The sequence below is a fragment of the Panthera leo genome, chromosome A2 (genome assembly GCF_018350215.1).
Source record: "Panthera leo isolate Ple1 chromosome A2, P.leo_Ple1_pat1.1, whole genome shotgun sequence".
Taxonomy (NCBI): Eukaryota; Metazoa; Chordata; class Mammalia; order Carnivora; family Felidae; genus Panthera; species Panthera leo.
The window spans coordinates 3,862,880-3,890,045 of record NC_056680.1 but is presented as its reverse complement, the minus strand read 5'-3'; the positions used below and the strand labels follow the sequence as shown (position 1 = coordinate 3,890,045).

General features: G+C 58.1%; 1 protein-coding gene across 10 annotated transcripts in view; it reads left to right on the top strand.

Annotated features, from left to right (window-relative positions):
* The window catches only part of PTPRS (protein tyrosine phosphatase receptor type S), a 69,010-nt gene that overhangs the window by 19,321 nt on the left and 22,523 nt on the right, over positions 1–27,166 (top strand). For 6 of the 10 annotated variants that reach the window (XM_042928108.1, XM_042928115.1, XM_042928112.1 and 3 more), the window contains exons 6-11: positions 2,210–2,227; positions 4,657–4,767; positions 15,514–15,783; positions 17,202–17,783; positions 18,740–18,873; positions 19,129–19,273. In XM_042928108.1, the coding sequence (XP_042784042.1) occupies positions 2,210–2,227; positions 4,657–4,767; positions 15,514–15,783; positions 17,202–17,783; positions 18,740–18,873; positions 19,129–19,273 (1,260 nt within the window). The remainder of the gene's footprint in view (positions 1–2,209; positions 2,228–4,656; positions 4,768–15,513; positions 15,784–17,201; positions 17,784–18,739; positions 18,874–19,128; positions 19,274–27,166) is intronic. The other 4 variants (XM_042928114.1, XM_042928113.1, XM_042928109.1 and 1 more) reach the window with 1 other exon arrangement.

The window sequence follows — 27,166 nt, the reverse complement described above, 5'->3', positions numbered from 1 at the left end:
TTGGCTGCTCGTGCACCCACGTTCCCGCCCCTCCCGGGCACGTGCACGCTGGGTGAGTCCCGGCCTGCACACGTCGAGGCCCCACCCCTAGGCCGCCTGCGTGCAGACGCGAGGTAGGGACGTGCCCGCGGGCGTGCGCTCGCGTGTGTTGCGGTCCACCGTGCTGACACACGCTGGGGCACACCTCTTCGCTTTCTCTCCCCCCTTCCCCTGAGGAGCCCGCCCTGAGCCACCCCTGCCTGAAGGCCTCCTGGCTGTTCCTACCGCCCCCACTCGCTGCCCCTCCTCCTCCGAGGGGTCCATCTGTGCCTGGCACGTACTAGGTGCTCGGCGAACAGAAGCTGCTTTACTGATCCGAGTAAATCTGATTATCAGTCCCCCCTCCCCTCCCCTCCCCGCCCCGCCCCCACCCCCGGAGAGGATTCAGGCGTCCGCCGAGCGCCCATTAATGTTCCTGTTCTCTTTTCTTGTCCCTCTGTTGTAAACGTTCAGAAACCTTTGGTAAGTCCTGTCTCTTCACCGCGTCAACGACTAACGCGCCCTCCTCGTCCCCACCCCTCCCCCGCCCCCTCTCCTCCCCCAGACTAACAGCCACTGTGACAGTAACTGTGACCCGCTCCACGTGGCATGTTTACTAACGACCCTCCCCCCCCCCCTCCCGTCCATCTGTCCGTCCCCCACCGGCCGCCCAGCCCTCCCCAATCAGGCTCCAGGGGGTTGCAGAGAGAGGAGCCCAAAAGGAAAAGAGGAAAAACAAAAAAACCCCACAAGGCCACAAGGGGCCGTTCAGACCCCAGATCGGAGGCTAAGGGGAAGATTAAGGGAATCCTAGGGTCAGGGGGCTTTTGCACCGCACAGCCCCCCCAGCCTTGACACGGCTGGAAAATGATGAAATGACAGAAGTTTTGGGAGCTGGGACACGGGCAGGGGACGGAGGAGGAGTTTTCTAGCCGGGCTGGCACCAGGCACTTCCTTTCCCAACATCCAGCCTGACTCCCCTGAACCAACCGTGGGAGTGACTGATGTTGGCCCGGGAAAGTTCCTTCTCCTCTTCCTCAGGGTCAGAAGCAGAGCCACCTTTTCATACCTGCGAGGTCTGTCCTTCCCTTCCGATAGCGGCCGTGGGCTGCTTGGCCGTCCCGGGAGGTCTCGCTGTTTGGCCTCTGGACCCCCATCAGCCCGAGGCTGATTTCCATTTGCTCCCAGGTAGCGAGGAGAAAGGGGCCTCGTCGGGTTGAGGATCTTGTAAGAGATCGTCCAGAGGCCTAGGAGGCTGGGGCGCTGGGTTCAAAGCACCCAGCCCACCCTCTGGGCTTCGGTTGGCCCGTCTGTCTGTCCGCCGGTGTGCCTGTGCCACGTGGGAGGGGCCGGCGTTCTGTCCCGTGAGCCTCTCTGCCCCGGCCTGGGGTCCCCTTGTTCCTGGGGTTATCAGCTATCCACCAGCAGGAAGGCGGCTGGATCTCTCCCGGGATGATGTGGCCCAGAATGTAACACTCTAGCCCAGAACTGCCTTGTGTGTGTGTGTGTGTGTGTGTGTGTGTGTGTGTGTGTGTCCCGAGTCGCGCCTGCCCCCTGCGCCCGGGTGAACAAGCCGATGGCCCTTTCCTCTTTTCCTTTTGGAAGTTGAGGAGGCCGTAGGGCCCTCCCTCTGCCCTCTGTCCCCTTTCGCTGCCCTTCCCTGTCCCCATTACTCAGCCTGTCTGAAATGCCTTCCCTTTGCTCTATTAACGCCCAGCCCTGGGGCACTAACCCCTCTCCCCCTGTCACTAACAAGATTCCCAAGTCCCCCCTCGCTCCCTGTCCCTCTTGAGAAGGAAAGAAGGAAGGGAGGTCCGTGACCTCCCTGCCTGAGCCCAGAAGGAAGGCAGCCAGCGGGCCCAGGCTGGGCCGTAGACCTCCCTGGGCCGTAGGGACTCCAGCCCATTTAATACCAGTCTAGAGGGGTTTCTAGACTCAGGAGATTTCCACCTCCTACAGGAAGTCTTCCTGACTGACAAGCCCTCAGATCCAGCTCTGCTCCTAGGAGCCTGGCCTCGACTTCTTGGCAAGGCCTGCAGGGTCCAGAGGCTCAGGGCTGGCTCAGTCCCCCACGCCCCTGGGGGCAGAGTGGACAGGCCTGGCTTGTGGCCCCGCCTGGCCTCCCTGGGGCCCCCCGGCCCCCGAGGACCACCTTCTGAAATTCACCTGACTCTCTCTGCTTCCCTTACAGAAAGCACTCCGATCCGAGGTAAGAGGCTCTTTCCTTACCCCCTCCACCCACTCACGCGCTCTCTCGCTGCCCACCCAGCCCCTCAGGCTCCGCGGGGGGCTGCACCCAGGCCCCTCCCACATATCTACCCCTTGCCGCCCCGCCCAGTGTCTGTCCAGTCTCTGTGTCTGTGTCGCTGTGTGTGGCTGTGGGGCCGAGTGTGGCCACGGAGGCCCCTCCAGGCCACCTGGCTGCAGGGAAGGGGCTGTCTCCTCAGGAAGGGGCCGTGCCTCCCGTGTCCTCCCCCAGAGCTCTGGGGGCCGGTTTCTTATCGCTGCTCTGTACACGGACCTCGTCTGTCTTCAGCCTCAGTCTTCCCTTCTCTAAAACGAGCATGCAGAGGGGGCCTTCTGGCTCCACAGCTCCTTCTGAGCGGAGGGTCCAGCCCGAGGGAGCAGAGAGACCGTCAGTCTCAAAGGCCCCCCACCCCACCCCCAAGTGCTGGCTAGAACGGACTAGAATGGGCCTGGGTCGGAGCCCTAGGGAAGCGTCAGTGTCTGGTCCTCGCTTTGCCACGAGATGCTGTGTGACCTAGAGTAGGCTCCCTGCCCTCTCTGGGCCTGCACAGTAACCTGCCTGCCTGCCTCCCCAGAGGCTTGAGGTTGGGGGAAAGTAGGAAGTGTGAAATGGGAGAAGATTCTGTATCCACAGCCCCCAAAGAAACTAATCTGGGGTCCTGATTTGTGGGCACGCATCATTTCCGTGAGACAACCACGAACACGGTTGGGCGGAGGGGTCTTCTGGGGGAGCTTGGACTGGATTTTTGGACTCTTGGTGCCAAGGACGCTGATGCCTGGGATCCAGACGCACCCGGAGATAACTCTCTCGCCTTTCATTCATTCACTCGTGGCCAAGAAGCATTTGGGTCCAGGCTGTTCACTCAGTTTTGTTTAGTTATGAAAACGGAAACTTTGATCCAGGCCTTTGATTTCAAACATACTTGTGGAAACCTTTGCCTCGTTCTTATTTACTCCTGGGCGTTCAGCTATTTTAACTGAGGTCTGCGATTTTAAACGTAAAGATGTTAGGGCAGCTTCATTCACTTGTGACAATGAGCATTTGTTCCAGACTTGGGTTTTCAGGTATCCTTGGGGGGAAACGTTAGCCTCATTCTCATTTACTCATGGGCACTGTAGTGTTTGATCGAGGCCCGGGCTTTTGTATATTCCTGAGCCGTTGGCGTTCATTTTTATATATTGACGGGGAGCTAGGTGTTTGATCTGGGCCTGTGGTTTCAAACATAGGGGAAATCAGCCGCATTTTCGTACCTTCCTAGGCATCAAGACCTTTAGTTTGGGCCTGTGATGTTCAATATATGCTTGAGAATTGGCTTCTTCTTTAAACTTTTATTCACTCACAACCAACAGATTCTTTGATCCTGGCTGGTGATTTTCAAACACACGTGTGGCGTTGCAGCCTCAGTTGGTGGGCATTAGGTTTTTCATTCAGACCTCTGATTTCAGACACTTGAAAGGTTTCCCGTTCTAGCCCACGCGTACGATGGCCATGGGTCTGGGACCGTAAATGCAAACACACTTGAGGAAGTTCGCTTCGTTACCCATCAGCACCAGGGTCCTGAATCCACGCCTGTCGGTTTTACAACAGGCGGGTGAATTCGGGCTTCCTGAGGTTTATTTAGGGGAATCCAACCGCGGGGAAGATTCAAGCTCCTTTTTAATTAGTTTCGGGGACGGGAGGCTTTTGAGTGAGGCTTTCTGATTTCAGACATACTTGATGTGTATCAGTCTCAACATCCTTTCCCTTAGCTGATGTGAGAGGCAACCCAGTCCTAAAAGTCCAGTGAATCTTAGAGAAGTTCAGCCTTGTCTGTGTTTATGGCCGCAGGCTTTGGGACCTGCCATTTCAAACACACTGGAGGAACCCAGACCTATGTTCGTTTACTCATGGGCACTGCCTGAACCAGCAGAGCAAGCAGCAGCTTCCCGAACTTGCACATATCCTGTGGCCGCCCCTTCGGCCCCAGGGTCTTTCAGACGACTGCTGTGGGCTGTGAACGCCAGCTCAGTCTCCCCCACCCTCTGCCTGGAGCGCCTCACTCCGCGCTTTTGCAAAGACACCTCCGTGACCCGGACCTCCCCGGCTCCGTAGTTTGACGGGGCGGTCGCTGCCCCGCATCCTCCCGCTTTCACAGAAGGGGAGGTTTGCAGGAGAACGCAGTGTGTTCAGGCTGGTGTTGGGCTAGGCTCGGGGTGGGGGGAGATGAGCCAGGTGAGGCCCCCCCCCCCGCACCCCCCCCCCCCCAGGGTTTCTAGGCTAACTCCTGTCTTTTGTCTGCCTCTCTGGCCCAGACAGACCGAGAGACGGGCCGGAGGGGGCTCTGGGACGGCCCGCCCAGCCCAGGCCCGGGCCTGCCCTGACTGGCCGGGCTTTCTCCCCTCTCCCCGCAGGGGCCCTGCAGATCGAGAGCAGTGAGGAGACGGACCAAGGCAAATACGAGTGCGTGGCCACCAACAGCGCTGGCGTGCGCTACTCCTCACCCGCCAACCTCTACGTGCGAGGTAGGGAACGCCGTTTCCAGGTCGAAGGCAGGGACCCGTCCTGTCCTGTTCCCCTTCCCTCCTTGGGCTCACAGCCTCCGGGCTCCCCTGTTCCCTGCAGACCCGAGCAGGAGGGCCCCCGCCCCCACCACCACCGCTGTACCCCCTGGTCACGGCAGGACCTCGGGTGAGGGGGGCATCCCTCTCTGGGCCTCAGTTTCCTTACCTGTCAGACGGGGGGGGGGCGGGCAGCGAACCCCACCCCCCCACCCCCGTGCCGGTGACGCACACCCCGTGGGCGGCAGGACCTGGTGGGGAGGCAGGAGGGAACGGGGCAGGGCCGGGGGGTCGGTCTCGGGCCCACGGGGCCAGGGGAGCCTGGAGGCCTCTGCCCCGCCCCGCCCGCCTGCCCGCCCACCCGAGTCGGCTTCTGTGGTGTATCGTGCCTGCCCTCTGCTGTGTGCTTTGCTTTGCTTCTCCAGACTCCGTGGCCTCTCGTAGCCCCCCCTTCACACCCCGCCCTCCCCGCGCCCACCCCCTCCCCAGCGCCCTCCATCCGAGAGCCGGGGAGGGGTCTCTGAGGCCCCGCCCCCCTCGCCGGTCCCCGCACCTGCGGCCGTCCCAGAGCCTGGTGCCCTTCTGTCCCCTAGTTGCCCCGGGGAAGGACGCGTTTCTGCCCGAGCGAGGCCGAGGCCAGGGCCACGGCAGGCACGGCACGCCCCGCCCCCCGCCCCCAGCGCCCCGCCCCCACCCAAGGAGGCCGCGCGCGGACTTCCTCCTGGGCCCCTTGGGGTGCCCTCAGAGGCGCCAGGGTGGGGGGGGGTGCTCCCCTTGTCCCCGGGGGCCTCTGTCGTCCGCCCCTCCTCTTATCCCCGCGCTGGTTCTCTTCCGTTCTTCCAGAAAATTTTAACCCGCTTCCTCCTCCACCGTTTGCCGTCCTCCCTTTCCCGCCTCCCGGTGGCTGTTTCTGATCCGATCCGTGGTTTCTAGAAACAGCCGCTTCTGCCGGCAAACAGGGCCCCCCCGTTCAAACCCCGGGGGCGGCCCCGATTGGCTCTGCAGGCGTGGCCGCGCCCACACCTCTCCGGGCCTCGGTTTCCCCCAATTGAGGCACCAAGCGCCCGGCGTTCTCCAGCCGGGAGGCTGGGTGCTCCCCCCCCCCCTCCCCCCCACCTTGGTCCCCATCGGGCACAGCCCCCCCACTGGCCCCGAAGCAGCTCCTTGGTTATGCTCCTGGGGGTTTACGTCTTGTCCCCGAGGAGGAGGCCGCGCGGGGGGCGGGAGCGGGGGCCGTGGGCGCGAGGGTGGGCAGGGACCCACCGACCCACTCTGCCACGGCACCTCTGGTGAGTTGTATTGCGCGTCCACGACTCCAACTGACTGGTCTTCGTCTAACCTGCTTATTTCTCTGCAAACACCTGGGATGGGGGTTTGTAAGTCCGGCAGCGTTTAAGGACAGCGTGGACGACAGGCATGGGGCGGGGCTGGGGGGGGGGGGGGGGGGCGGGGGGGGGGCGGCCTCTAGCGAGGGTGCGGCGAGGGAGGGGGACCCCCGCGTCCTCAGCCCCCTGGAGGTGGGGTCCCCAGCATGAGCCTCCAATCTTTTGGGGGTCCAGCCTCCCAATCTCTGCCTGGGTCTCAGACGCTCCCGAATTGAATTAAAAAAAAAAAAAAAAAAAAAAGGAAAAAAAGAAAAAGAGAATCGTGGAGGACAAATGTAGATCTTATATATGGAGCAAAGGAAAAAAGGTCTCATTGCTGTTCTTTTTTATTTTTTAATTTTAATTTTTCTTTTTGGTTTAAAGAAAAAACAACAAACGTGCAGCTTTTAGCCTTGAGAAGTCCTCTTTTTACTCTCTGTATCTCCCCTATTTTTTCTCTCCTCCCCATGTCATTGTGTTCTGCATCAAACCCCCTTTACATCCCTCAGAGCTTCGAGAAGGTTGGTGTGTTTTTTTCTTTTTTACTTTCTTTACCCACATTTTTACATTCCGAACGTGACACGCACACACACGAAACGCACACAGACACGCACCCGCGCGCGCGCACACACAGACACGCACACGGAAACACACAGACAAAACGAAAAAGACGGAGTAACGAATCGTGAGCGCAAAGCGGACAAAACAAAACAAAACAAAACAAAAAAAACCGCCAAGCGAGAGCAAAAACCCAGAAAGACACGAAAATCTCAGCCGCGCCCAGCCCGGCCTAGGGCCGGCCGCACACATGCGATGCTTGCATTGTGGTCGCCTCTATGCATCCGTTGGTAATGTTGTTGCTAAGTTTTTTGCACCCCTCGTCGTCATGGTAACTTGGGCCTGATGCATGCTGGGAGAATGTAAAAATTTCTCTGCATGCCACTCTTGTCGGTTTGGTGAATTCCCAGCGCCTTCTGTTGGAGTGTTTCTCGTCTCCCGTTCTGTTTACTTTCTCCTTTGGTTTTCTTCGTATTTTCTTTCTTTCCTTTTATTTAAGTATTATTACTATGATTTGGGTTTTGTTTTGTTCTTGGGGGGGAAAAAACCGATCCGTTCGTTTTTTTTTCCCCCTCCCATCCCCGTTCGCCCCGTCCCCTTCTTCCCCCGAAGCGTTTCGTCTTTGGTTCTGTCTCGTGTTTCCGTGCTATTTGGTTTCAGTTTCTTGGGCTGAGCTGTTCTGTGGTTGTTCCCCAAACGCATTGTGATTTAAAAGCCAGTGTTCCTGTCCCAGCTACCATCCAGGAGGGCGGGTCGGGGTCCCACAGCTGGGATGCTGGGGCAGAAAGTGACCGCCCGGGCTCAAGGGGCACAAGGGAGGTGGCATAATAGACAGATGCTGGGGGTGCGTGAGGAGAGCAGCCCAGCTTGCCCGCCCTCGCTGGACAGCCCCCTTTTACCCAGAGCTGGTGCCCTCAGCCCCACACCGCAGCCATGTCGGAAGGGGGCTGAAGCAGGCACGTTCCCGTCTTTCTGCCTCGGCGTGAGACCACCTCCCCGCTCTCCCAGACAACCCAGAAGGCAGGCATTTGAAGCACAGCTAAATGGGCAGCCAGCATTTTCAGATCCACGTGGCGGCGGTCCAAATGTGAGGAGTGGCTACCTTAAACTGGAGCGTTCTCCCGAAGCGACGCGCGCTTGGCACGTAGGCAGCGCTCAGAATGGCAGCTGTGTGATGACGTTCCCATCCTGGCTGGGCACGAGTACAAAACTGCCTGTCGGCAAGTGTAGCGTGACCGACTTTGGAAGAAATACTTGGCCGCTTATCCCCCCCTTCAGTGCTATGCCTCCGCCTCCCAGGCGGTGTTGGCCGCTTCCTCCGCACCTGCCCCCCCCCCCCGCCCCCCCAGGCTCTGGGCCCAGTCACAGACGTCTTGTCCAGCAACACAGCACGGTCACTTTCTGAGTACCTGAGCATCAGAACTGTGGAATTCTGGAGAATCCCAGGGGAACTTTGGACATAGCCTCTCCCCCTCCCCCTCTGCCTCCCCTGCTCTCCCACTGCCTGCATCTCCCTCTCTCTCTTTCTCTCTCTCTCTTTCTCTCTCTCTCTGTCTCTGCCTCCCCCAGTCTCTCTCACTCCTGCAAACCTTCAGAGATGCACACTCCTGTCTGCTCCCTCCCTAAAGAAAGGCAAGCCCTTGAGAACACTACTCCAGCCCCAAATAAAAACTCGATTTAGATTTCTAGCCCCTGCCCCCCCCCACCCCCAGCTGCCTACCCAACAACATAAGTGGAAGTTGAGAGAAGAGGCCAGCCTGTTGGGGTCACCGGTTTTTCCCCTCTTGTCCCTCCCCTTCCTTCCCTAAACTCTCACTTACTGTGAAGTCCACGGCCAAGTTGGCCAGAGGACCTCAGATGCAGTGAGAGGAGATTCGTTTCTCCTGTCTCCTTTTTAACCCAGTGCGAGAGCTACCCGGCCGACCCTCAGAGGAGCGGGTCTCCCAGCACCTCCGCCAAACCTGGGTCCCAGTGAATTCAAACTGAGGGGCGGCAGAGGGTCTTGGGCTCCGGCCAGCCTGGATTCAAAGCCTGCCTCTGCCCCTCCCTGACTGTGTGACCTCGGGCCAGTCACCTGATCGCTTGGGGTCCCATTGATCTGAACCGGAAGGATCCTTCCTGCACCGGCTCGCACGGTAGTTGGCAGAAGAGTCCATTGAGCTAATTAAATGCCCGAGTGCGATCTGAGCAAGTCCCTTTCCTTCCTTGGGGACCCCACTTGCCCCACCAGGTACTTACTTCACAGATCCGCTGTTTGGGTAAGACGGCCGTGGTAAACCGCTTTGAAACGACTTGTAGGGCAGAAGCCAGTTCATGTGCTCAGATGTCATTTTTCACCGGTACCTTTCCCTTTACATTGTTGCCAGTGCAGAGCTAGCTGCAAGGATTCTGTCCCCCCAGGCCTAACTCCCATTCCTAGTTAGCCCGCTTCTGCTGACCCTCGGTGGTTCCGGGGGCGGGATGTTCAGACCACGTCCTTCTCCTCTTGAAATGGATCTCTGAGATACAAAGGCCCAAATCCTAACCAAGCCCCCGCCTTTTCTTTTTTTAATACAGCCAGCGTGCCCCTTCCAGAAGCCCCCTAGGGAGAGCCGCAGCTTAGGTTTTTGACGAGGCGGCGAGGTGATCAGATGACATTCCCTCTGGCTGTGAATTTTCTTGCTTGTCTCTTTAACATCAGGCTTCAAGGGATCGCTCAGTGGCTGAAGGTGGCAGCTTTAGCACTTGGTCCCAACAACATAGATTCATCGAACCCACGGTGCACGGGACCCAGTTAAATGGTGTGCCACCCTCCTGGTGTTGTGAGAGCTTGCGGGGAGAGCCCTCTGGGGGAAGATCGGCTCACCTTCCAGGGACTCAGGGTATCGTTAGGGTTTGGGAGGAAGTCAGATGGGGCTGGGATCATTTAATGACAGGTCTCGAATGCTGAGCTGAGAAACTAGGACTCGATGCCCAGTGCCCGCGGGGGGTCTGGATTGCCCCGATTTCTCCTGTTCCTCAGAACTCTGTGACCCGTCCCCAGGCCTTTGCAGATCAAACCATAGCATGGAATTTTATGGGACAGGTTGTTCTTCAAGTTAAATTTCTGGCCCCCAAGCCGTGTCATTGGTGGATATGACGCCTAGGTGTTGTCCTTACCTCCTGGATCTTCCCCCCCCCCCCCGGCCCCCTGAAACAGGAGTAGATACAGATACTGGGTCTGGAAGCCCCCTGAAATCCCCGTATCTCCAGAAGGATTCCCGTTGGGGCGTGTTGTTGAGCTTCCTGGTCCCTGCTGATCACGCCTGGCCGTGCCTCCCCCTACCCTGCCCCCGAGGCCCCTGACCTGACCCCGACAGGACCAGCCCTTCTCATCCCACCCTCATCCCCAGGGGAGAGGGGGCGCCAGGGTGGGGAGGCAGGCTTCCTCTGTTTGGGCTTGGCGGGCGGCAGGGAGGGGGCGTTCCGCAGGAACACTGAGCTCTCGAACCTCTCGCCTGCTGCCTGCCTCACACCCTTTGCATCGCTGTTTCCTCTGTTTGGGCGGTTGGGGGGCGGGGGGGGGGAGTGAGGGGAATATTAGATTACACCTTGTCGTCTGGAAAGCCCTGCGTCTCTGGCGGTCGCAGCGAGGGGTGGCAAGGAAGTCATTCAATTGGCAAGATGTCAACCCATTTTCTGCTAGAACCAAACAAAAAAATTAAAAAAAAAAAAAAAAGTGGGGACAGAGAGAGAGAGGGCACCAAAAAAAGGAAAATCAATGTCTGCAGTACAGCAAAACATCCAGCTGAAAATGCTTAACAACTTGCCGAGGCCGCTGGTCAGCCCGTGGGCCGGGGTCCAGCCAGGTCCCTCCGGGCCTTGCACGCTATCTCGATGGCGGAGGGAGCTGGTGGTGGGAGGGAGGAGGCAGGATTGTGCAAAGGGGGCAGGAGCAGAAAGACGCCCAAGGCAGGCCACGGGGCAGCACCCCCGCTCCCCGGGCCACAGGCTGGGGTTCCACGGAGGGGCTGAGAAACGGCTTTGGACTCGATGAGACTCGGACCCCCCTCCCTTCCCCGGACAGGTGTAATCTAAGCTTCAGTAAACCCGTGGAGGCTGCAAAACTTCTTGGCATCTCTCCCCCCACCCTCCCCACCCGCGCCCTCATTTTGGAGTCTGGAGGAGTAACCCGGTGGCTTCTCTGACCCCAAAATGCCAGGCAGAGCTCTCCCCCCCCCCCACCCCCCACCCCCCCTTGGAGCTGCGGCTTGCCGAATCGTTGAGATGTCTGACACTGTTGAGTTCCCTACCTAGTGCTGCAACCAGATCACCTCACTTTTGAGTTTTCCCTCACCCCTCCCCACCCTTTCTCCCCTGAACCCACCCCCACCCCCTTTTGGTTTTTGAGTTTCTGCCTCTTCCTGCCTGGGGGAGGGGTCGTCTCCCGGTTGCTTTGACGGTTTTTGAGTTGTTTTTCCATGTGAATCGGGGTTTGAAGCGACCCACCCCCCCCAACCCGCCACCCCCCCACCGCCCACCCTCCTGACCCCCTCACCCATGCGGGTCCCCCCCGCTGGGACCCCCGGCTACTCGGTGATGAGAAGAGCTGGAAACGAGAGCCAGCTGGAGCATGCTGAGGACCAAGGCTGGTGTGGTCCCCTTATAACCTGCCTGGACCCTCCATTCAGGTCGGTAATTGGGGGCGGGGGTCCCGCGGGGCCACTCCGTCCTGTGGGCTCTGCACCCACGTTACTTTCTAACCCGCACCTCAAGCTCGCAGCCAGGGGTGGAAAGATGTCGTGGGTGGGTGTCCGCACCAAACTGGGCAGAACACAGTGTCAGCCACCCCGCCCTTGCTGGCTGGGAGGTTGCCCAGAGGCCTACTGAGGCCCCCCCCCCCAGGGGGTTCTGAGCCACCTAGTGCCAGTGGGCACGATCCTCCCCAAACTCGTGGCAAACCAGCCCTCTTCCTACACAGCACACCCTCAGAAGCAGACGAGGTAGATGAGAAAGCACGTAGGCAAAGGTTCTCAACCGTCAGCCTTTATAGCATCTTGGCAGATCCATTTAACTGATGGCTGCTGGCCATGTGCGGGATCGTGAGCACTGACATGACTACTGCTGACCAGTGCCCTTCCGCATGGACTGACTTACCACGAACGACTCGTACAGCTGGTCTTTTACATGTTGGAGATAGCATGCTTTGTCCGTGCTTTTGAAAAACGTCAGAGGTACCTTCCAAGGCTCCCCACGGGGAGATATTTTAAGATAAGTTGAGATGTGTATGGGGTCTTTGGGGCAAGATATTGAGCCTTACACGGGGATAAAGTTGGCTCATATTTAACCTTTAAATCATAAAGCTGGCTCTTTCTCCCTTTGACGTTCTCATAATCCCTTTCAATATGGGCGTCTTACTAATGGCTTCTGGATGTTTATTATGATGGCTGCTGGGTAGTATTCAACCGGTGGCCACTGGTTACTATTCACTTGATTGGAATATATAGGTGATGAGGTACTTTTGCCCTCTTTGCTGCCCCCCGGAAGGGAAAGACATGAGTTGAAAGAGCCAGGTGCCAAGAAGAGACACCTACCTGGCTGCAAGTCTTACCACTTAGCCATGGTGAGACAAGACCCGCTTTACCTGAGAGGCAGGGTCCAGGCATACCTGGCTTGGAGCTCTGGTCCCACCAGTTCCTTTGCGCCCTCCAGCTAGCCCTGTCACTTCTCTGAGCCTCCAGTCCCTCGTCTCATCTGCCACACAAAGTTGGAAGGGATAAAATGAGATGGGCATTCGATAGAAATTCTGTCTCCTTTTTAACTAATCCATCCCAAACCCTGTTGAGGTGGAGAATCTAGTTGAGCTCCCTGCCCCACCCCGCACCCTGGAAGGCTGGAAGGGATCTTCGCAGGCCCCTCGCCCAGGCTGAGTACCTTGTGTGTGCTGGGGTACGCCTCAGTCAACTTCATGGCCTCCTCAGCGTGTCCCCAATTGCCCCCATTTCATGGGTGGAGAAACCGAGGCTCTGGGAGGTTGAGGGGCCTTCCCAAGACCACAGGGCTTTTTCACCCACGTCACCGTCTCCCACCTCCGCCTGGAGAGGTTTTCTGGGAGGTTCTGAGGTTGTGAGGGATTGCCTTGCTGTGTGGTCAGCGAGTCTGTGATCAGGGCTGTTCGTTGAGCCCTGACCAGGGCCAGGGTGTCCCCGAGAAGTGGGGCTGGGTTGGTTTGCCCCGAAGGTTCTTTCTCTGCGAGGATCTCACCTCCGTGGCCACCTCGAACCCTCAGCCGGGGCTCCTGGGTGCTGGGCGGGCAGGCCAGACCCTGTGTTCTGCTGGGGGCGGGGGGGCACCTCCCTGGGAAATCCACAGCCCTCCTTCCTTTCAGACCCCGATTTTCAGCCCCACACTCATTCCATGTGTTTTTGTTTTTGTTTTGTTCTTTTTTCCTTCTTGCTTCTGGGGGTTGTGTTTCCGAGGGGATTTTTTGTTGTTGTTCAGTTGGGTTTTGTTTTTGGTTTTTTTTGAGGTTTTTTGAGTTGTTTTGTTTTTTTTTTTTCCTTTTTTCCGCTTTGTTCTTTCATTTGTTTCTCCTGGTTTTGCTTTGGACGTCGATGCCGTTTTCTGTCCTTGATTAATTAGCTCCCCACACTCATCCCCCATCATGTTCTGTTTCCATGACAACGCAGCGTCGGGCATCCCGCTCGTGCCTCGCTGTGGATGCCGGCGGCTGGCCTGGACCGCGTCCGCTGGCTGGCCAGACCCCGTTCTCCCTCTGACTCCCCCCCCCCCCCCCACCCAGCCCTGCCAGAAAGCCGCCCCCCCATCTCAGCGCCCCGCCCCTCACCCCCAGTCCGTCTGCATGGCCCCTCTGTCTCCCCCCACCCCTACCCCCCACTCCCCCCCTCCAGCGATACCTTCTACGGCCTCCATCCTGTCTCCAACGTGACACTGGACTTTTCGTGGGGCTTCCTTTTCCGAAGGGCTGCCGCCGCTTTGCTCTGCCTCCCACCCCCACGGAGCTCCCGCCTCCTCTTTGCCTCCATCCGGATTCAGGGAGCAAGGGTTGGGGCTTCCAGCTCGGAACCCCGGGCTGGAAGAGCGGGAACCGGTTCCCCCCGGAGCCCCCTCCTCTGTTAGGGCAAGTCAGGCCCCTGCCAGCCACCCCCTGCCGACGGCAGGTGACATCAGGCGGGGCAGGGTGCCACACGTCACTTCGTGGCCCCCCCGTGTGGCCTTGTCGAGCCTCCAGTCTGTCCTCTCTCTAGTGCGAGACGAGACCCCTTGACCTACCCGAAGCTGGGGACCCACCCGCGTGGCTGGAGGTCCCGCGATTCTTAGCCAGGGACGGCCTCTTCCTGGCTCGAACCATCTGCTGGGTCAGCCCAAGTCCTTCGGGCTGCAGTTAGTTACACGGCTCCTGGGGAGCAGCCACGCCTTTCTGGAAGTTCAGGCGTCCCGCTAGCATCCGCGCCCCGCCCCCGCCCCCACCCCGAAACCCGTCCAACTTCCGAAAATGGAGCCCCCGAAATGCTTCCTGCCGCCTTCACGGTCCGCGAGGTTGGGACAGAAGGCTGCACCCGCTTCCCCCGCTGAGAAACGCACAGAACATGTCCCTGTTTTCTCAACGTTCAAGCTCATTCCCTCGTTTTATTATTATTATTATTATTATTATTATTATTATTATTAATATCCTATTCTGCCAGGGCTGTGATGTGACAATGTGACATGTCACATTGGGTCACATCCGCTAGAATTAATATGCAGATTGCAGTGGGCCCCCTCCTCCCTCCTCCTCTGTCTCTGCCCCCCTCTCTCTGGGCCTCTCTCTTCCTGTTCTGTCTCTCCCGTGGCTCCTGTCTCTCGTCTCTGGCACCCACGAATGTGCACCGAAGGCCCCTGAAACCAGGCTTCTTCCTTGCATCACCTCTCTGTCCCTCCTTCTGCCTTTCTCTTTCTCTCCCTCTCTCTCTCTCTCTCTCTCTCTTCCTCTCTCTCTGTCCTTCTCTCAACCAACCTATTTTGCATGCTGTTTGTGATTCTGAGAGCTGCATCTATCAATGGAAACTTGTCAGATCCGACAGAAGCTTTTAGAAGGGTTTCTATACCCCAAAACCACAAAAATTTCATTAGAGTTTCTCATCTTTTCCTTGAGGGTCCCCCCCCCCCGGGAAGTGGGCAGGGCCCCCGAGTCACCGGAGGGGACGAGGGTGGGGGGCCGAGGTCCCGGCCCCCTCTGCCTTCCAGCACCGCTGGTTCCCGTGACCCCCCTGCTCCCCGACGTCCTCAGAGCCCCCGCCACCTGCAGCCTGAATGTTCCGCAGCTCCCCGCTTAGGGGAGCGGGTGGAGGGGCTGCTCCCCGAAGCCACGTCTGTCAGCAAAGATGAGAAACAGCTGATAAATTTTTGTGTTCGTAACTGTGCTGTGACCAGCCACTCTGGTCTCTGAAACCCTGTTGCTATGGAATAATGCTTTGTGTCTCTTTTATTATATATCGATATATCTCTCTCTATATTGTTTGTGGAGTACCTTCCTTTGAAGTTTTTGGTTTCTTTGTGTTGGAATTTGCTTTTTTAATTTGGTTTTTTTCTTTTCTTTTCATTTGGAAGAAAAAAAAAAAACAACTTCAGCTGGGGGGAAGGGAACAGCCTTGTTTATATTTAAATTGTTTTCCGCTTTTTTTTTTTCCTTTTTTTCTTTCTTTCTTTCCTTCCTTCTTTCTTTCTTTCTTTCTTTCTTCCTGCTTTTCTTTCTTTTCCCCCCTGCATCCCGTCTCCCCACCCCCCACCCTGTGCATCTCGCTCCCACCCGCCCGCCGCCCACCCCCAGTCCGCCGCGTGGCCCCGCGATTCTCCATTTTGCCCATGAGCCACGAGATCATGCCAGGCGGCAACGTGAACATCACCTGCGTGGCCGTGGGCTCGCCCATGCCGTACGTCAAGTGGATGCAGGGGGCCGAGGACCTGACGCCCGAAGACGACATGCCCGTGGGGCGGAATGTGCTGGAACTCACAGACGTCAAGGACTCGGCCAACTACACGTGCGTGGCCATGTCCAGCCTGGGCGTCATCGAGGCTGTGGCCCAGATCACAGTGAAATGTAAGTGTGGCCCATGGGGCACAGGGAGGCCGAGGTCATCCCTGGGCCCCGGGCACAGGTCAGGGGTCCAGGTAGAGAGCCTCTGAGTTACCGTTCCGGCTTTGGTCATTCGCGGCTGGGAAGGGGACGCTTGTTTTGTGAATGGACGTCTATCGGTTTTCCATTATCCTGGGCCCGGCCCCGCGGACTGAGGCAGGGTCTTGTGCCGAGCAGAGACCCCGACGTGTGACACGCCCAGGTAGCCAGACACAAGTTGATCAAGACTGTGATGGGGACCGTGTGGCCCTGTTCAGACCCCCCAGAGTCGAGGGTCTCACCCCCCCCCCCGGCCCCCCAGAAAAGTTAGGTCAGAGAAAGATTAAAAGTTGAACAGGAATGAGCCAAAGAAGTTGAAGAGTGTTTCTAAGAAAAGCAAACAGCCTGTGCAGACTCAGAGAGCTGGAGCTGGGACAGGGGACCGCGGGGGTCTCCTGATGGCTCAAGTTTGTGATGAGATTCAGAGGAAGGTGCCCCCAAATCGTTTTCTAGCTCTAGAACAGGGGCCAGCAAACTACAGCCTGCGGGCTGAATCTGGCCCTCCCCTTGTTTTTTATAAATAAAGTTTTATTGGCACATAACCACACCCAGTCATCCATGCCTTGTCGGTGGCAGCTCTCCGGCCTGCAAAGCTCAAATAGTTACTGTGTGGCCCTTTGGAGGCGGAGTTTGCCAAGCCCTGTCCTAGGGCCATGGAAAACATGAGCATCGGCTGGTTTGTTGGTCATCTTGCTGAGCGAGTGAGCCTCTCCTGGGGCCCGTGTGGTGTAAGAACTTGGGACGAGTGGGAGAGAAAGGCACGATCATCTAGGTGCTAGGAGCGTACAATCGTGAACAAAACTCCGGCCTCTGCTAAGCACTGGGCGAGGGTGCCTGCGGCCTGGGTGGTGCGGGAAGCTTTAAGGAACGAGAAACAGCTGGCCGTGTGGCCCTCTGGGGTTGGAGCATTTCAGGTACAGGGAACAGCAAGTGTGCTGTGGGAACAGACAGCGTGGCTGAGCAGAGTAAACCACGGAGACCGGGCACCAGCGATTTCAAAAGTCAATGTTTTTCTTCAAGAGTAAATTTTTTTTTTTTTTAAGTCAGCATTTTCAGCTTTATGGGCCACGTGGTCTCTGCTGCAGCCCCCCCCCCCCCCAGCCCTGCCCCTGTCGCGCGAAAGGAGCCGCCTGTGATACGTAGGCGCGGCTGTATTCTAATAAAACTTTATTTATAAAAGCAGCTGCTGGTCCTCGGGCCATAGTTTGCCGAACCCTCCTATAGATGGTGGGAACGGGGGTCACCGGGCCCGGGGGTCGTTGGCGAGGAAGTCAAGGCGCAGCGAGGGCCTTCGGGCTCCGCAGCCAGGGTGCCTGACCTGTGACCGTGGCTGCCACCCACAGCTCTCCCCAAAGCCCCGGGGACGCCTGTGGTGACTGAGAACACAGCCACCAGCATCACCATCACGTGGGACTCCGGCAATCCAGACCCCGTGTCCTACTATGTCATCGAATATAAATCCAAGAGCCAAGACGGGCCGTACCAGATCAAGGAGGACATCACCACGACGCGTTACAGCATCGGGGGCCTGAGCCCCAACTCGGAGTACGAGATCTGGGTGTCGGCCGTCAACTCCATCGGCCAGGGGCCCCCCAGTGAGTCGGTGGTCACCCGCACGGGCGAACAGGCCCCGGCCAGCGCCCCGCGGAACGTGCAGGCCCGCATGCTGAGCGCCACCACCATGATCATCCAGTGGGAAGAGCCCGTGGAGCCCAACGGCCTGATCCGGGGCTACCGGATCTATTACACCATGGAGCCTGAGCACCCCGTGGGCAACTGGCAGAAACACAACGTGGATGACAGTCTGCTGACCACCGTGGGCAGCCTGCTGGAGGACGAGACCTACACTGTGCGCGTGCTGGCCTTCACCTCCGTGGGCGACGGGCCCCTCTCGGACCCCATCCAGGTCAAGACGCAGCAGGGAGGTGAGGGGCCTGGGGGAGGCGTGGCCTCTGCGGGGGTGGGGGTGGGGCGGGGACAGCGGGATTAGGGGCCGGGGTCCTGTGTCCCCGCAGCGCGCAGCTGGCTGGCTGATGTTGCCCGGAGGCCCGCAGCTGGTTTATTCACCGCGGCGCGGGGTGCTTTCGGGTATTTTCGTGCTGGCGTCTCAAAGCAGGAGGTCGTCCCAGAAAGCCCCCGTTTCTCTCTTCTCTCGGGAAATTGGATTTGGCGAGGCCCCGGGGCTGTGATGGGACATCCAGACAGGTCCCGGCGGCCGTGTCTGAGTTGGAGAACTGCCGTTCTCCGTTGTCCTCGGAGAGATTGAAACTGTAAAGGGGAAACGCATGAGCTCAAAGGCAGTGGCTGGCGGCCTGCCCGCCCAGGCCACCCACTGGGCAGGGTGGGGGTGGGGCATCCAGGTGTCTGGGGCCCCAGCTGTCCGCGGGTTTCTGGTCCTTTCCTTACGGGCCCAGGTTTCAGGACCTCAAGTCCAGAAAGACCCAGCAGCTGTCCAAGTGCAGGGACGGGAGCATTGGAACTGCCCTTACAGAGCGGGCACAGGACGAGGGGCCGTGTTTCGAAACGTCCCCACGATTTCTCTGCCATTTAATGTAGGGGAAGCAAAGAGAGCACCGGCATGATTTGAAAAGGAGGGTTTTTTTGGTTCGGTTTTGTTTTCGTGTTTGAGGTTTTTTGTGGGGAAATTGAAATTGTCAGTTAGGGAGCTCCTGGGAAAATAAGTAACAGTGGAGAACATTCCAGAAGCATCCAGAACACCATCGAGAGCAGCCTTTCCTTCGGGGCGGTGCTGAGCATCACGGGACCCTTTTTGGGAGCCTGGGGACACCTGGCGGGTTGGGCACCCTATGGAGTGGACCCTTCCCCAGTCACCCACGCCCCCCCCCCCCCTTTCCCCTCCTCCCCTCTCCCCTCCCCGCAGTGCCCGGCCAGCCCATGAACTTCAGGGCGGAGGCCAAGTCGGAGACGAGCATCGGGCTGTCATGGAGCCCCCCACGGCAGGAGAGCATCATCAAATACGAGCTCCTGTTCCGGGAAGGCGACCACGGCAGAGAGGTACTGGGCACCGGCGGGAGAGGGCCGGGCGCGGCGCCCTCGGGTCTCGCCGACTCGATGTCGCTCTTCCTCCGCTCTCGCCCCCCGCCTCCGTGGATGCCGCTGCGCCCCTCTTCCTCCTCCTTCCCTCTGCCCTACTTTGTGCTCTGCTCTCTGATTCATCGACGTCTCTGTTCCTCGGTCTCTGCTGGCCTTGTGTCTCTTTCACAATCTCCGTGTCTCTGTCTCTTTGTCTCCACCCGCCACCGCCCCCAGGTGGGGAGGACCTTCGACCCGGCCACAGCGTTCGTGGTGGACGACCTCAAGCCCAACACGGAGTACGCCTTCCGCCTGGCAGCGCGGTCTCCGCAGGGCCTGGGCGCCTTCACCTCCGTGGTGCGACAGCGCACGCTCCAGTCCAGTAGGTGTCTCGCGGACCCCGCCCTTCTCTGCGGGGCCCCGCCCCCACCCGCCCACGCTGACCTTGGCCGGACGCCGCAGCGGGTGGGGGGGGGCGCCTGGCCTCGCGCGTGCGCCCCCACGCGGCGCCGGCGGCTGCCGCGGGCCCCGCTGTGTCCGTCGCCCTGGGGGACGAGGTTCCCCCCTAGGTCGGTGCTCTGGAGGGCCGTGTGAGGCTGTCCCCGCCCACACCCCGTCGTTCCCGGAGAGCCCGGCGCCCAGAGACCAGACGCCTCCCCAGATGGCCCTGCCCCCCAGACCAGGCCCCCCATTGCCAGGGGCAGGAGCAGGAGGGCAGGGGGTGCGGGCTCCAGGAGCTCTTGAGTCCCTGGGGCTCTTTGCCGTGGTCGCCTTTTGGCCAGAACTCTGCAGCCGGCAGCTGGCTCTGGGCCCCGCTGGGGTCCCTGCCCCCGCCCTCCTGGCCTGCTCGGAGCTCAGGGCCTGGACAGGCCCCAGATCCCGCTGTCCCGTCTGCCTCCCCTTCTCCCTCTGCCCCTCCTCCGCGCTCACCCCCGCCCGCCGTGGCCTCCGCCGCCGTGGCCCTCCTCCCCTCCCCTCCCCCTTCTCAGTCGCAGAGCACCACCCCAGGCCTTGTTCCGGAAGCAGCCTCGGCGTCCAGACCTTCCAGTCCCCCCCCGCCCCCCACCCCGGATGTGTGCACACAGGGGGTCACGGGTCAGTCGCGGGTGACAGCAGCTTGGGCCTGGGGGTCCGAGCCGCTGCGGACCAGGGGCCTCGGAGACGCGGCACCCCTGCCCCCCTCCCCCACCCGGCCCCCTTTCCTCCTCCCCCCTCCCGCGTGCCGAGCCGAGAGCTCCGCAGCTCACAGGCGTCTGGGCGTGTTTGTGCGTGAGGCGATCAGTGAGGGTGTCCTGTGGCTTGGGCGGCCACGTGAGAGACCGGCACAGGTGCCACGAAGGTGAGTACGCGCTGGTCTCAAGCAGGTTCACAAAAACGGCCCACCCTGCGTGCCCCCCGGCCTGTGCCCCGCATACCCCGGCAGCTCTGGGCTGCACAGGGTCCACGGTCCCCCCCAAATTTTCCACCCCGCGGCCGAGAGCCACGCCTGCCCCAGAAATGGGGGCCCGGGAGCTACCTCCCACGAGAGCCTGTCTGTGGGTCCGTCACCCCCACCCCCCCCAAGACGTCACGCAGGTTGGGCCGGATTGTGAAGGAGGCGGCCTCCGTGGTCGTCAGGAGAGCGGCTTTGGCCCAGCCACGCGAAACTCCGGGGCGGCCCAGGACAGGGAGCGGGGGAGAAGGGGCTCCCCACTTCTCCCCCCGAGGCGGGTGGGGCCCGAGAGAGCTGACAGCGAGACTCAGGGCCAGGCATGTCCCCCCCGGGGACTGCGGGCTTCTTAGGCTGAACTCAAGGGTAGGTGGAGGCCAGACCGCTCAGCCGTGGGTCTCCCCACACCGTCTCACCTTCCCGCCTCGTCGGCGCCAGTCCGGAACCACAGCGTGCCCACACTGGGGGCCTGCTTGCGTCCGGAGACCCACCCAGAGCTCGGTCTGGCCTTGTAGCTCGGTACTCCGCCACTCCCTCCCTCGTAAGAAAGTCTTATAAGTTAGCAGTTGAAGAGCGGAAGGTAGGTAACCAGACTGGGAGTTTTTTCTGGAAGGCGTCTTTCTTTCTTTTATTATGGTTTTTCTCATCATCATCACCATCACCGTTGTTTCTTATTTTGTTATGGTTTTGGTTTTATTTTTCCTCCCCCCCCCTTCTCAGCGAATCCATTCCTTCCGGCATATCCCTTGGTTGGTTTTTCCACTCCTGCCTGATTCCCCCAGGCACTTTTGGTTGGGGTGGCTGGTCAAGAAATGGGGGAGAGGGCCCCAAGTATCAGAGGAAGGAACCCCGGTATTTCACTTTAAGTGGGCCCGGAGGGTCATTTTAGTGGACCCTGGAGTGGCGTCTGAGACGTCTCGTAGCCTGATGTCTTTGAGGACGTCTCTCATCACCGGGTAGCCCCACCACGACCCTGTAAACGCGTGCTCAGTGAACAAATAGGGTTGCCATGATGGTAGGGTTCTATATGCCTTGCCGTGAAGCAAAGCCAGTGACCTCTCTGGGCCTCCCTCTAGGCAAGGAGAATTCTGGAGTCACGGGCAGTTGAGGTAGGGTGGCTCCAGCCGTCCTCAACTGGCCTGAGTGGATAAGGACACAGGCTGAGGTCCGAATCCCCGTCCTCAAGTCAAGACAGCCCCTGGACAACGGCCGAGCCCGGTTCAAATACCGGCTCTCACCACATGCCCTTGGGAAGGCAGCCTGCTGGCTTGGGGCCTCAGTTTCCTCATCTGTAAAGTGGGAGGTGATCTGTGAAAGGCACCCCGGGTAGGTGGGGTCTGGCAGCCAGGAGATAAAAAAGTGATTATAGAAAAGCAGGCAGATGGGCTTGGACACCCGTTTCCCCACCTGGAGCAGGGCCTGAGGCTGGAGGGGTGATCGCTTCAGCCACTTACAGTGTCTTGAGAATTGAATGGCTAATCAGGGGGGCACATTTTGAGCATAAAGGGCTCAGGGTGTGCGGTGTCCAGAAGACGCACGGACCGTGAGGTCTAACGTCAGTAACAGCCTTAAGCCCAGTCTCGTAGCAGATATGCTACGATACAGGTGGGGACTTAGTGTTATTCCAGAAAGCCTGTAACACACACACAGTAGGTGCTTAATATGTGGGAACTATCACTGTTACTTAGCAAAGCCCTTAGCACACTGCCTGGCACACAATAGGTGCTTCATAAGTGCTCTCTTAAACCTAAACACAGATCGTCATGGCGCGAGGCCCCTTATTGGCACTCACCAGATGGAAGCTGCTAGTCATTTGCAACAAGCTTACCCTGGTGTCCCCTGCACAGTAGGAACCCCAGACACGGGGCCCATGATCGTTGTTCCGTGAAGCCCCTGGCAGAATGCCTGGCATACAGTAAGTGCTCGATAAGTGGCATTTTCTTCCAAGAGGCTGGCCTTGCTCTGGGCGCATATGCTCAGATAGGAACCGTTGTCAGTCTGACAGGACCTAGCATGGGGTTTGGGGTCCGCAGGTTCTGCTCAAAACGTGAAGTCGTTACCTGCAGAGCCTTTGACACTGTGTGCACACAGGAGGTGCTCGAGAAGGAAAAACTGCTCCGATTTATGTATAAGGCCCTTAGCACAGCACCTGGCACACAGTAGGTGCTTAAGAAGTGAGAACTATTCATGTTCTACAAGGCCCGGAATACAGTGCCTTTTACATCGTAGGTGTTTAGTAGCTGGGAACTCTTGCTGTGCTTTTCAGTAAAGCCTCCAGCCCAGTGCTTGGCACGTAGTAGGTGCTCATTATGTGGGGACTAGTACTGTTTTTTTATAAAGTCCCCAGCCCAGTGCCTGGCACGTAGTAGGTGCTTAGTATGCGGGGACTAGTACTGTTATCCGATGAAGCCTCCAGCCCGGTGCCTGGCACGTAGTAGGTGCTCATTATGTGGGGACTAGTACTGTTATCTGATGACACCCCCAGCCCGGTGCCTGGCACGTAGTAGGTGCTCAGTATGTGGGAGCTAGTACTGTTATCCGATGAAGCCTCCAGCCCCGGTGCCTGGCACGTAGTAGGTGTTTATTATGTGGGGACTAGTACTATTATCCGATGAAGCCCCCAGCCCGGTGCCTGGCTCGTAGTAGGTGTTTAGTATGTGGGGGCTAGTACTGTTATCTGATGAAGCCCCCAGCCCGGTGCCTGGCACGTAGTAGGTGTTTATTATGTGGGGACTAGTACTATTCTCAGATGAAGCCCCCAGCCCGGTGCCTGGCTCATAGTAGGTGCTCAGTATCTGGGGGCTAGTACTGTTATCCGATGAAGCCTCCAGCCTGGTGCCTGGCACGTAGTAGGTGCTCAGTATGTGGACGCTAGTACTGTTATCCGATGAAGCCTCCAGCCCGGTGCCTGGCACGTAGTAGGTGCTCAGTATGTGGGGGCTAGTACTGTTATCCGATGAAGCCCCCAGCCCGGTGCCTGGCACGTAGTAGGTGTTCATTATGTGGGGACTAATACTGTTATCTGATAAAGTCCCCAGCCCAGTGCCTGATACATGGTAGGTGCTCATTATGTGGGGACTAGTACTGTTATCTGATAAAGCCCTGAGCCCGGTGCCTGGCACATAGTAGGTACTCATTACGTGGGGACTAGTACTGTTTTCTGATGAAGCCCCCAGCCCGGTGCGTGGCACGTAGTAGGTGCTCATTATGTGGGGACTAATACTGTTATCTGATAAAGTCCCCAGCCCAGTGCCTGACACATGGTAGGTGCTCATTATGTGGGGACTAGTACTGTTATCTGATAAAGCCCTGAGCCCGGTGCCTGGCACATAGTAGGTACTCATTACGTGGGGACTAGTACTGTTTTCTGATGAAGCCCCCAGCCCGGTGCCTGGCACGTAGTAGGTGCTCATTATGTGGGGACTAATACTGTTATCCGATGAAGCCCCCAGCCCGGTGCCTGGCACGTAGTGCGTGCTTAGTATGTGGGGACTAGTACTGTTATCTGATGACACCCCCAGCCCAGTGCCTGGCACGTAGTGCGTGCTTAGTATGTGGGGACTGGTACTGTTATCTGATGAAGCCCTCAGCCCGGTGCCTGGCACATAGTAGGTGCTTAGTGTGTGGGGACTAGTACTGTTTTCTGATGAAGCCCCCAGCCCGGTGCCTGGCACATAGTAGGTGCTTAGTATGTGGGGACTAGTACTGTTATCTGATGAAGCCCCAGCCCGGTGCCTGGCACTTAGTAGGTACTCATTATGTGGGGACTAGTACTGTTAATCTGATGAAGCCCCCAACCCGGTGCCTGCCACGTAGTAGGTGCTCAGTATGTGGGGGCTAATACTGTTATCCGATGAAGCCCCAGCCCGGTGCCTGGCACATAGTAGGTACTTATTATGTGGGGACTAGTACTGTTAATCTGATAAAGCCCCCAGCCCAGTGCCTGGCACGTAGTAGGTACTCATTATGTGGGGACTAGTATTGTTTTCTGATAAAGTCCCCAGCCCAGTGCCTGGCACGTAGTAGGTGCTTAGTATGTGGGACTAGTACGGTTACCCGATGAAGCCCTGAGTGCCTGGCACATAGTAGGTGCTCATTATGTGGGGACTAGTACTGTTATCTGATAAAGTCCTGAGCCCGGTGCCTGGGGCAAAGTAGGTACTCATTATGTGGGCACTAGTACTGTTATCTGATAAAGCCCCCAGCCTGGTGCCTGGCACGTAGTAGGTGCTTAGTATGTGGGGACTAGTACTGTTATCTGATGAAGCCCCCAGCCCGGTGCCTGGCACATAGTAGGTACTTGTTATGTGGGGACTAGTACTGTTATCTTATGAAGCCCCCAGCCTGCTGCCTGGCACGTAGTAGGTACTCATTATGTGGGGACTAGTACTGTTAATCTGATGAAGCCCCCAGCCCGGTGCCTTGCACGTAGTAGGTGCTCATTTTGTGGGGACTAGTACTGTTATTTGATAAAGGCCCCAGCCCGGTGCCTGGCACGTAGTAGGTGCTCAGTATGTGGGGACTAGTACTGCTTTCTGATAAAGTCCCGAGCACAGTGCCTGGCACGTAGTAGGTGTTTAGTATGTGGGGACTAGTACTGTTATCCGATAAAGCTCCCAGCCAGTGCCTGGCACGTAGTAGGTGCTCAGTATGTGGGGACTAGTACTGTTATCTGATGAAGCCCCCAGCCCAGTGCCTAGCACGTAGTAGGTATTTAGTATGTGGGGGCTAGTACTGTTACCCAATGAAGCCTCCAGCCCGGTCTCTGGCACGTAGTAGGTGCTCAGTATGTGGGGGCTTGTACTGTTATCTGATGAAGCCCCCAGCCCAGTGCCTGGCACGTAGTAGGTGTTTAGTATGTGGGGACTAATACTGTTATCTGATGAAGCCCCCAGCCCGGTGCCTAGCACGTAGTAGGTATTTAGTATGTGGGGACTAGTACTGTTATCTGATAAAGTCCCCAACCCGGTGCCTGGCTCGTAGTAGGTGCTCAGTATGTGGGGACTAGTACTGTTACCTGATGACTCCCCCAGCCCAGTGCCTGGCACGTAGTAGGCATTTAGTATGTGGGGACTAGTCCTGTTATCTGATAAAGTCCTCAACCCGGTGCCTGGCTCGTAGTAGGTGCTTAGTATGTGGGGACTAGTACTGTTATCCGATAAAGCCCCCAGCCCGGTGCCTGGCACACAGTAGGTGCTCAGTATGTGGGGACTAGTACTGTTTTCTGATAAAGTCCCCAACCCGGTGCCGGGCTCGTAGTAGGTGCTCAGTATGTGGGGTTTAGTACTGTTACCTGATGACTCCCCCAGCCCAGTGCCTGGCACGTAGTAGGTATTTAGTATGTGGGGACTAGTACTGTTATCTGATAAAGTCCTCAACCCGGTGCCTGGCTCGTAGTAGGTGCTTAGTATGTGGGGACTAGTACTGTTATCCGATAAAGCCCCCAGCCCGGTGCCTGGCACACAGTAGGTGCTCAGTATGTGGGGACTAGTACTGTTTTCTGATAAAGTCCCCAGCCCGGTGCCTGGCACGTAGTAGGTGCTCAGTATGTGGGGACTAGTACTGTTATGTGATGACGCCCCCAGCCCGGTGCCTGGCACGTAGTAGGTGCTCAGTATGTGGGGACTAGTACTGTTAATCTGATGACGCCCCCAGCCCGGTGCCTGGCACGTAGTAGGTGCTCAGTATGTGGGACTAGTACTGTTACCTGATGACGCCCCCAGCCCGGTGCCTGGCACGTAGTAGGTGCTTAGTATGTGGGGACTAGTACTGTTATCTGATAAAGCCCTGAGCCCGGTGCCTGGCACATAGTAGGTACTCATTACGTGGGGACTAGTACTGTTATCTGATGACACCCCCAGCCCGGTGCCTGGCACGTAGTAGGTGCTCATTATGTGGGGACTAGTACTGTTATCTGATGAAGCCCCCAGCCCGGTGCCTGGCACATAGTAGGTGTTTAGTATGTGGGGACTAGTACTGTTACCTAATGAAGCCCCCAGCCCGTTGCCTGGCACGTAGTAGGTGTTTAGTATGTGGGGACTAGTACTGTTATCCGATAAAGCCCCCAGCCCGGTGCCTGGCACGTAGTAGGTGCTCAGTATGTGGGGACTAGCACTGTTATCCGATAAAGCCCCCAGCCCAGTGCCTGGCACATAGTAGGTGCTTAGTATGTGGGGACTAGTACTGTTACCTGATGACGCCCCCAGCCCGGTGCCTGGCACGTAGTAGGTGCTCATTATGTGGGGGCTAGTACTATTACCAGATGAAGCCTCCAGCCCGGTGCCTGGCTCATAGTAGGTGCTCAGTATGTCGGGGCTAGTACTGTTATCCGATGAAGCCCCCAGCCCGGTGCCTGGTACGTAGTAGGTGCTCAGTATGTGGGGGCTAGTACTGTTATCCGATGAAGCCCCCAGCCCGGTGCCTGGTACATAGTAGGTGCTCAGTATGTCGGGGCTAGTACTGTTATCCGATGAAGCCCCCAGCCCGGTGCCTGGTACGTAGTAGGTGCTCAGTATGTGGGGGCTAGTACTGTTATCCGATGAAGCCCCCAGCCCGGTGCCTGGCACGTAGTAGGTGCTTAGTATGTGGGACTAGTACTGTTATCTGATAAAGCCCTGAGCCCGGTGCCTGGCACATAGTAGGTACTCATTACGTGGGGACTAGTACTGTTATCCGATGAAGCTCCCAGCCCGGTGCCTGGCACGTAGTAGGTGCTCATTATGTGGGGACTAGTACTGTTACCTGATGAAGCCCCAGCCCGTTGCCTGGCACATAGTAGGTGTTTAGTATGTGGGGACTAGTACTGTTATCCGATGAAGCCCCCAGCCCGCTGCCTAGCACGTAGTA